This window comes from Periophthalmus magnuspinnatus, chromosome 14, assembly GCF_009829125.3.
Source record: "Periophthalmus magnuspinnatus isolate fPerMag1 chromosome 14, fPerMag1.2.pri, whole genome shotgun sequence".
NCBI lineage: Eukaryota > Metazoa > Chordata > Actinopteri > Gobiiformes > Gobiidae > Periophthalmus > Periophthalmus magnuspinnatus.
Window position 1 is genome coordinate 27,134,874 of NC_047139.1, and position 10,498 is coordinate 27,145,371.

Genomic DNA, 10,498 nt, shown 5'->3' on the forward strand with positions numbered 1-10,498 from the left:
CTTTCTGAACCTGGCCTCCTTCAAACGATACATAAATGCATAAAAGGAACACGTCGTGCTGATGGTAAATGCACAAAATAAGTTCGCAGTTCGGCTCTCTCCAGTCCACACCGCCCGCACTAGACGCGCATATGGAGCAGTAGCGCGTAGATTTCACAAAATAGAATCCAACCTATTTTTGACGCTCTGTGCGAGCGTAGGGCGCGTATCTCTATTAAAAACGTGCATTTGTAGTTGTTTTATGCATTTACCATCAGCGTAATGTGTTTCTGGGGCAGTTATGTATTTAAATTTACTTTTGAAATCCTCGCGTTTTGACGTTGTCTCCCTGTACAAATGGGGAATACAAGCATATTTAGCTAGTGAGCTTCACTGTAGACCTGTCCATATGCGCACCTAGCGCGGACGGTGTGGCCCTCCCCGTTCGGAATGGGGACAGCCACACCGCCCGCGCTGGACGCGCATATAGAGCAGTACTGTGCGCGCGTAGATTTCACAAAATAAAATCCTTTTTTGACGCTCAGCGCGAGCGTAGAGCGCGTGCCCCCATCAAAATACACAGAACGCATACATTTGTTGTTCTTTTAGTGCAATTACCAGCAGCACAACGTGCGGCATTTAGGCCACGTTTGAAGGAGCCCAGGTTCAGAATTAATTAGTGCTTTGAATTTAATTTGGAAATTCTCGCGTTTGTCGTGGCCAGTCTGTACAGACACGCATATGCGCCGGTGCCACGCGCGGCTGTGGTTTCGCGAGTTTACGCACGTAAACGCTGACGCGTGCAGTGTGTTTAGTCCCTTTGGGACACGAATGAGGTCTTTATTATAATGTGCAAAGCTAAATCTTAAACTTAATTGCTTAACCCTTAACCTAACTTCATAATAGTACATTCCTATTTGCCATTGGCAACAACACTTCAATTTACTAGACTATTAGCATATTACATTTGGCTGGCAACTTTGAATATCTTTTACAGTTTTGACTTCATGTTACTGTGTGCTACTCCTCTGTTACCTGAAATAAGTACTTCACAGTATGTTATTTGGAGTTTTACAGGCCATTGATGACTGAGGCAGGGTGTGTCTCTAAAGCATTACAAAATGTAGTACAAATATAAACTGTATTTGATCCTTCCTTTTCATTCTGTATTTGTCCTGACAAGGTGCTGCTTGTCAACATAGTATAAACAAACATCTATCTCTTTTTGCACATAAGGTTTTATATTGACAATAATAATTACAGTCTCTTTGTTTTCCTCATAGTGTTTTAGGAGCCTCCCAATCCCTGGAAACAACAAAAATAAAATATTAGTAAAGCCTACAGCATGAATTACTTTTCAAGACATGCACTTACATTTGGTACAGTTGGCTTGTGTATTTCTCTTTGCTGATAGTATGCAGAAATTATGCAGTTTCTCCTACAAAACAGTAGAATTATCTGTAACAAGTACAATAAATGTATACAATGTGTTTGTTAGGGATGTATCTTACTTGCTCTGTATGCCGCCCCCTGGTGGTAAACCAGGGATGACGCTCGAGGCCAAGACCGTGAGAACAGACAGTAGGTCAGGCTCCTCTCCTCTGGCACAAAACTCCTCATAAATCTCTGTCAAAACACAATGAAATGGAACATCCATTTTAGAAACTACTGCTCAGCAGACATGAAATAAATGAAAAATGTTGAGTCCAACGCAACCTTTAATGATGTTTTACTTACTGTGTAGCCTATGTATTAACTATGCAAGTATAGTGTATTCTTAATGGATTACAGATATTATGCACATATAGTGAGGTTTGCCTGATCCATTCAATACTTAAAGACCAAAAGAATGAATTGTTGTTTTACACCCACGGTTGTATGAAAAATGAGTAACAAAAGAGCCTACAGCATTTCACAGCAGAACACACCTGCCACTTTAGACTCCAGCAGGTCCTCCAGCTCAGCCTCCTGGTGCAGTGCCTCAGCCGACAGTTGGGGGGCGCCAGGGAAACACAGTACAATGATGCTGATGTTGTCCAGACTGCCCTGTGAAGCAAAACATGCCATCAGCAACCTAATTGCAAATTTAAAAAAACACCTTTGTCAGGACTGAACTGTAGTAGAAAATACCTAATGTGCTGAGACTGGCCTAGAGACTTAGCTATAGAGAGAGGCTGTTGAGCAGAGAAATGTAAATGAAGGAAGACATTTATATTTTGAGGTCATTGTGTGTATCCATGCTGAAATTCACGTTACATAACTAAGTAACATGATGGACATGACGGCCAAAGCACACTGAATACAGCTGTGGACCTTCTCTGACCTGCGGCGATCAAGTGTACTGTGCTTTGACTCTAAGATGTACTGACATGAGAACAGAAACATCATTTACATAAGGTGGACCTCAGTGACCTGATGTTTTGGTTTGTTCTTCTGACCGTCAAAGCACGTGTTCTCATTCGTACCACATGTGTCTGGTGCAAGAACACAGGGTCTGACACATTTACTGTAAAAGTCCTCACATGAACTGAGAATTATTCCACCCGCTATCACACCCACGGCTCTATTTTAGGCGGCCTGTCTCAGAGTTGCAGTTTAACCACATAAAAGAGTGTGGGGTGTTATTTACACCTACAGCGCAAGAAGAGATTGACTTAAACTCTGAATACTTAAATAATGATAAATCAGTTTGGGAGTTTATTAGCTTGCATATCCTAGTACACTGCTGAATTAATGTTGTAGAGGTAAAACTCAATTCACATTTAATTACTAGTATTCTTTTGTTGAGTATATTAAAATTCAAAACTGTTCATTACGAACCACCCACAACCACCAATCACTTCCTAAAATGATTTTTCACACCTTCACTTAAATATTCAGTTGTGGAATATGATTATGCCATGAGCCACAGTGCATTCCCAATGATGCAAGTCCCTAATTAGCTGAAACATGCTGATCTGAATGACTGACCTTATAAAGACAGAGGTCGATAACTTGAGAGCAGACGTCTCTCAGGTCAGTGCAGACTTGGAGGCGGTTGTGGATGAAGGCGCAGAGGTCGTCATTGGTGATGGTGTCCCAAACTCCATCACAGGCCAGAACTAGGAACTCATCAGCTGGGGAGCGCTCTACCACACACACCTCAGGCTCAGGCGACACCATCTGCTCACTGGGCATTCTGTTCTCTGCCCCTTTGTAACTGAAGTCCCCCAGTGCGCGAGACACAGCCAGAGAGCCATTGATCCTTTGGAGGCACACAGACCCCCCTGCACTCTCGATGCGCTCCTTCTCCAGGGGGCTGTATGGTTTGTGATCACTGGTAGAGAAGCACACCTGGCCCGACCTGCAGAGCATGGCCCTGGAGTCACCACAATTGGCAAAGTAAATGTAGAATGGAGAGATGAGAGTGGCCACCACAGTAGTTCCCCCTCTCTCCCACCCCTCTCTGCGGGCCACTGTCTGAAGATGCTTGTCGGTTTGGAGAAAGCCTTCAATAATGGAGTCTTTTACTTTTTCAGGGTCATCCTCTGGCCCCATTCCACCTGTGGCCACAACAGACATTTTAGAGAAAGCTTTTTTACAGTGTTATGTGTACACAGAGTGACATGAATAACAGCATTCCCTCGGGTACAAACATCAATGCACACATAATGATTCACTTACATAACGCTTGTTACCACACTCTGCTATATTCTCTACATATTCTGTTACATAACTCACCTGTGGTCAAGAGGTTTCCTAAAAGGTGCTGGGAGCAGTATTGTGCCACTGTGTTGCCCGCGTGTCCATCAAACACAGCAAAGAAACTCCAGTCGGACAGATCTCCCCCCAGCTGGGGCACACAGTTGTGGAAGTCCTCCATGTTGGCTCTCCAGCCCTGCATGCTCCCCAGGGCATAGGTGAGTCCCCAGCGGGTGCAGCCCTCCTCTGTTAGTTTGTCCAGAACGGGCCTGTCCAGGTATGGGCTGGGTATCACCTCCTCCCTCTCTCCTTCTGCTGGATGCTCCCCCTCAGCTGCCCCTCCTCGCCCCCCTTTGAAGAAGGAACTGACCCTCTTCTCCGTCTCCTTCACCAGCTGACGCACAAACGCAGGCATCTCCACGCTGCCCTTCCTGGCTGTCCTCATGCTTGTGGTGGTTGCTTGCTGGTTGCTTGAGTGAGTGAGGCCTAAGTGCGTAGCCGTTCTCCAGGCTCAGAGCATGGCATGTCTAAGCAGATGCTGCAGCTCTCTGTGTTACCGACTCATCTCCCTCTCCTTTGTGCCTCTCCTCTGTCCCTCTCTGGAGACTTCAGCAGTGCTCCGTTCTGCCCATCCTCTTCTGCCCTTCGCTTTCTCTGCTGCTGTGATTTCACCTTCTCCCTCGCTTTTTCATAGCTCTCTCCTCTTTCCCCAGCTCTCTGTTTTTGTCTTGTTATTCTCTCTGCCTGCTTTGCGATTGGCTGGCTATTTTTATACACCAATCATGGCCTGGTTTATCCCTGTCTGAGCTCACTGCCTCCACATCCTCCTATCTGCAGTTGGCCCCTCCCACCCTGTTAATCTTACCCTTTGATCGGCTGGATTATGGACTGTTGTGGATTACTGCACGGATGGTTATTTACTAACAACCAGGAGCCATTAGTGAAGTGCGAACAGGAAAAGTCACTTGCTTTCAAAATTTTGTTCAAAATATGATCACATTTTACAATGCACAACTACCCAGTGCACATAACCTACTTTTAATTTATGAGTCATCTTCTGGCAAAACACCCAAAACTATAACACTGATATTAAATCTGAACTGTTAAATTGACATATACTTATTGCATCTGATCGAAAAATGTTACATAGGGTTAGGAGGACATGCATGTATAAGAGAATATTTTAAGGGAGACATTGTGCTTTTCCAAGTATTTTATATTTTATTTTGCATTTTGTTCATTATAAACCATAATATTGATCTAAAACATCTTATTAATGGAAAAGGGCCTATTGATTTTCTGTTCAAAACTACAGAACAGACAGGTCCTGCCTCTTCATAATGGCATTTCACTATAGCAAACTGTGGATTTTATTTTATGTGTTTTTACAAACTATGTGACATTTTTGTAACCTAAATGGAGTCAGAATTTTCTTGAATAATCAAAAATCGAAAAGTGGGTTAGGGTTAAAGGGCAATACATCATTACTCAAACATGGATCAATCAAAAGACACCAAAACACCATTATAACAGTAAAAAAACTAAAACAAAAAACCTCTTTGGCTTTATATCCAACAGTAGGACTGATTTTAACTGTTTTACCTGTTACTTGTTTTGTTTTGCTTCTACCCCTGTGGCTCATGGAGTCATTCCTTTGATAAACTGCTTACTGTTGCTCACAGTCACATCAAAAATCACAATAAATCTCCTCATACTTTCTCCGGGGTGTCGGTCTACTGGGGTTAACTGAAAAGGTCACAGAAATGCCTGTTTTAATCAGATTTAAATCCTTTGGGAAAAACTATACTCAACAGACTCAATATAAACAGTATGGCCAGGGTGGGGAGTGAAAATGTGCCATACAGCCTCATTATGTATATCTTATATAGTCTTTGTAGGAGTAGGTGTCTGCCAGTAGCTAACTATAACAAGAAAGCGTGAATGTGCTGATCTGGTTGTATCTATATATTTATACACACACACAAACACACACAGGTAGTTCACACAGTTTCACTCTCAGAAGGAACAATAGCAGACAATGAGGACAGTTACAAGTACCTTGTACCAAGTACCATGTGCAAATGGCAATCTTGAAGAGGCAACAAGACCTACACAGCAGTTACTGTCAGGTCGCCCTTGCACCAGATGCCCATCCAAAGACTGCCTTCACCACCTCTAAGGGACTATGATACATGGAGACTCCTTTGTGTCTACATTGTGTTCTCTCCAACGGGAGCAGATTAGGGCAGCTGGACTCAATCTCCAGCCCCAGAAATGCTGCTTCATGAAGCATGAGGTCTCTTTGAAGTGAGAACCATGGACAATAAAGTGCAAACAGTAAAAGACTGGCCCATTCCCACTTGTATATCAGATCTTAAGAGCTGTGGGATTCTACTAGGGTCAACAGAGGAAGGATGTGAAACACTACTGCAGCCGCTGAGGCACATCTCACAAGGGGGCACGACAGGACTAGTGCCCTTCTCCAGCAGTTTCCAGCTGGCTGCCCCATGGGGGTAGGGATCGATGTTCTTGATCATTTACCCTTAACAGAGAAGCGTAACCGATATGTCCACATTGTGATGAACTACTTTACTAAGAGGCCTGAAGCATACAGCCTTCCATATCAGGAAGCATAGATTATAGTGAATGGAGTGGAAGGCATGTTTGGGGTCCCAGAAGCAATACACATGGACTAAGGGCTTTGAGCTTCGCATTTTTGTAGCTATGTGTGAAAAGCTAGGCTCCAACAAGACCTCATTTACACCCACAAAGTGATGGGCTTGTCAAAAGATTCAACTGTACCCTGGTTTGCTATTGTCACACTAGCGAGACTGGGACACACATCTGCCATTTGTCCTCATGGCTTCCAGATCTGCTCCCCCTGTTCCCAATGACTAGATTGGATCTTGCACAATGTTGTGTGGAAATGTTGTGTACAGGGTACAGTTGTCACATAGAGGACGCAAAGTGACGATACACTGTGATACACTAGCCCCCTATAAGGGTGTGAGAACATCACCAGGACAGTTCTTGCCAATTGTCTCTGACCCACCCCACCTAATGCGGTAGACACCTGTAGTTCCTCCACTTAAAATGTGCTCCTCCCTCTGACACTACATGTTTCCCTGCTCAGACCCCTTCTCTGAGCTGGTGGTCAAGGAGGGTCCGTAGACCTCCTAATTTTCTGTGAATGTGATTTTTAGAGGATGAGCATAAAAGGGGGTAGTGTAATGATCTGATATTTTGTGTTTAGTTTAGAGTTGACACCCTTTGTTGTTCTTATAACTGTGATGTTTTTAATGTAACTGCTTTTGTAGGTGACACTTGGTTGCTAAGCTGACAAATGGAGGTGAAGGTTTTATTCAACAGTTAATGGTCTTTCTGGAGACTGGCTATAGTGAGTTAAGACTGCTGTTGTTTTGCTGTTGTTTTGGCATGGGTTACGGCCTACAGTAACCCTTGTGTTCAGACAATAAACAACCAAATGAGATTTTGTGTGTTTCCTTACACCAGAAAGCTACAATACTATGTAATGCGTATTTATAATGAGGAGAACACAGAAAGGGATGTAATGAAGATCTGTCAGGCGTACTCTAGAGCCCTGTCCTAGTCTTATCTGTTCCAGTTGTGAGGATGTTGTGGTGTACTCTACAAAGTTATCTCAGTAGTTAGCAGGCAGTTTCCTGAGCTGTCAACAAGAGCCTCTCAGCTTATCCCTCTAGGGACTGAAGAATGCCCACTAAAGCCTGTACTGACAGAGCAAAGTTGTCCAAATCTTTTGAATCTCCAGCTCTGATCAGTGATAGGTTTAAGTTGGTGCCCAATTCACTCTGCACAAGCAGGTGTGGCTGTCCATATTTATCTTGAAGTGCCCAGAGAGTGGATGTGTATGTGTATGTGTCTAGGGTCATGCATATAAGCTTGAGTTAGTTTGTAGCCACTGGGCTGCTTCGAATATTCAAAGAGGACCTGATATTCGAACTGTTCGGTGAGATGTGCATCTGCGTTGAGCAGATTGTCAACAACCATCTCGAGTAGGGTAAAGTCTGAGCCTAGGAAGGCACAAAATAGCTCCATCAAGTCAGGTGTTGCTCTGAAGCCTGAAGGAGGACTAGACCTGCCACCTTCCACCGGAGGTAGGACAGGTGGTAGTATAAGTAGTATCACATTGGCTGGCATTGGCTGGGGAGGAAGGTGAGGCACATGCTGGGCTTGGCCTTGGCTGTAGACCATCTATGCTTGGCTGAATGGGGCAGTATATTGCACCTGGGATGGTGGTGGAGCATGCTGTATGGAAGCACTCATGATGTGGCTGGGATGTGGTGGTAGAGCAGGTTTGGAGACTGCCTCTGTGCCTCTGCTGGCTCCACGTGCTTCACTGCTCCCACCTAGCCTCGTCATGGCTGTGCTCCCACAGACGGTGGTAGAGAAGGTGGTCTCAGTATTGTAAGATCTGGGGTTAGTGCTCCATCCTCAGCTATAAGGACTGGTTCAGGCAGGGTAGATGGAACTGTAACTACGAGCTGATATAAGCCTTCAAAGTCATTGAGGTGTGGAGGTGGCCATCTTTCCTGTTGGGGACTAGGATGCACTGTTGAGTCTGTAGGCAGTTGTGGTGACTCCATGTTCTCTGCAGATAGTCATCTTTTCTGGCTGAAAGAACCATGTGATAGACTGGGACAGTCTGGTGTGTGCTGATCAGATAGTGTCTGAGAGATGGGCTCCAGTCAGTGGGCACGGAGAGGGCTAATATACCAAGGGAACTTTAATGGAGATACTGGAGCAGTTACAGGATCTTTATGGAATTGAATGAGTAGATTTGAGTGGGTATGGCAAGGTTATGTGTGTGCGGTCTAAAACAAGAAGAAAGGATACAAAAAACAATATTAGAATTTCAATCCATCTATGGGATTATTGGCACTGTTGGGGAAATAAGACTCCTTTTGCAGGCTCTGATGAAGGTTGAAGCAAAGACAAAAAGTTTATTTCTTGCACGAAATAGGTCCAACAGAGTTGCCGACCGCATCTCCCCATAATATCAGACCCCAAATGATGGAAATCACCAAGTTTATATAGTCTGAGATGACTAGAGGACATACATTTCAAAGTAAGGATGTGAGACTCCTACTGAGGTGTGGTCAGACAAGCTCCTGGAGGCATTCATGAGATGGATCACCTCAGGATGTAACATGTGGAGTTAAAACAATACAAGGTGTGATACACTTAAAAGGAGAGGGATCTCAAAGCCAATAGTTTGGTCTGATTGCATCTATCAGAACATACATTACAAACACATCTAAACAAGATTACCAACCAAAAGGGAACAAAAGGGTTTACATGAAATGTTTTCCAAGACCAAGTGATTTCTAAAAGGTAAAATAATCACACAATTTTCATTTTCCTTTACAGGCACAACTGCATGGGTACACCAACCATGTGCTTTTCCAGCCCTAATTAGCTCTCTGCTCAATAGTCAGCTAGTTCCAAACAGAGGGACAGTCAGCCCGCCCATCTCCAGAATCCATAAGGTTTTTGTGTGGCGCTAAGTGATGCTAAAATCAATAAATACTGACAAATCAGCCAGTGTTAAGGGCTGCAGGTGGATGCCACTGACAACATGTCTTTACAAATGCAGGGAAAACTTCACCAAAGGTATGTCTTAATCATTTTAGAGCCTAAAAATATTTAAGTTGCCGGCAACTTCTGTACACAGAGACAATTGGTGTCGGGTTGCACCCAAGACATTTCCTCCAGCTCCACCGGTGGGGCCCCAAGGTGTTCCCAGGCCAGCTGAGAGACATAGTCTTTCCAGTGTGTCCTGGGCCTCCTCCTGGCAGAACATGCCTGGGACACCTCACCAGGGAGGCATCCAGGAGGCATTCAGAACAGCCACCTCAGCTGGCTCCTCTCAACATGGAGGAGCAGGGGCTCTACTCTGAGCTCCTCCTGTGTGACTGAGTTCCTCACCATATTTCTAAGGGAGTGCCCTGCCACGCTGCGGAGGAAACTCATTTTGACCGCTTGTATCCATGAGCTTGTTCTTTTGGTCATTACCCAAAGCACCATAGGTGAGGGTAGGAACGCAGATTGACTGGTAAATCAAGAGCTTTTCCTTTCGGCTTAGCTCGTTTTTTACCACAACAGTCCGATACAGCAAGTCAATCTCACGCTCCATCCTTCCCTCACTCGTGAACAAGACCCTGAGTACTTGAACTCCACTTAAGGCGGGGAGTCTTCATCCAGAGAGCGAGCCAATTTTTTCCCATCGAGAACCATGGCCTTGGATTTGTAGATGATTCTCATCCTGGCCGCTTCACACTCGGCTGCAAACTGCCCCAGTGCCTGTTGCCGATCTTGGTTTGATGAAGCCATCAGGACAACATTATCTCTAAATAGCACAGATGAGATCCTGTGGTGCCTGAACTGGGCCCCCTCTGGTCTTAGTAGCCTTCCTCCATGACCTCCCCAAACTCCTCCAAACCCACAGTTTTTGTGGCATTCTTGGCCCGCAAATATCCATCACCTCAAACGTCTCCACCACGTTAAAGTGGTGGTTCAAGGAGGGGATCTACTGACACTACAAAATAAAATAACAGGTACAGGTACGTGCAGGTAAAAACTTTTCGACAGTGAATTTAAGGTAAGAATGTGCATTGTTTACAGCCCTGAGCACACTCAATATATAATGGCAAATATGAATCTAGATTTTTTTAAATAATATAATGCCCTTCTATAGACATAACTTTATATTATGCTGCAGATTTTATTTAATCATAATTATTTTTAATGTAGCCTATTCCTACATTGCAATGACATGGTACTGGATGTTTGTCTATGA

The 10,498-nt window shown here is 44.4% G+C and overlaps 1 protein-coding gene across 1 annotated transcript; it reads right to left on the reverse strand.

Moving 5' to 3' along the window:
• Positions 1-785: 785 nt before the first annotated feature.
• Positions 786-4,326, reverse strand: ppm1nb (protein phosphatase, Mg2+/Mn2+ dependent, 1Nb (putative)). Its single transcript, XM_033978675.2, has 6 exons — positions 3,700-4,326; positions 2,950-3,521; positions 1,908-2,025; positions 1,491-1,605; positions 1,354-1,417; positions 786-1,284 (listed from the first exon to the last, which is right to left on the reverse strand). The coding sequence occupies exons 1-6, from the start codon at positions 4,103-4,105 to the stop codon at positions 1,267-1,269; spliced, it is 1,293 nt and encodes a 430-aa protein (XP_033834566.1). The 5' UTR covers positions 4,106-4,326; the 3' UTR covers positions 786-1,266.
• Between the last annotated feature and the right edge of the window lie 6,172 nt (positions 4,327-10,498).

What these genes read in the sequence shown, in the direction of transcription:
- ppm1nb (XM_033978675.2), bottom strand. Translation starts at nt 4,105, where the DNA reads ATGAGGACAGCCAGGAAGGGCAGCGTGGAGATGCCTGCGTTTGTGCGT. An exon ending in TCGACCTCTGTCTTTATAAG is followed by an intron (nt 2,026 to 2,949) that starts GTCAGTCATTCA and finishes TTTGCTTCACAG; the next exon opens with GGCAGTCTGGACAACATCAG. An exon ending in GCTGGAGTCTAAAGTGGCAG is followed by an intron (nt 1,606 to 1,907) that starts GTGTGTTCTGCT and finishes GTGTTTTGACAG; the next exon opens with AGATTTATGAGGAGTTTTGT.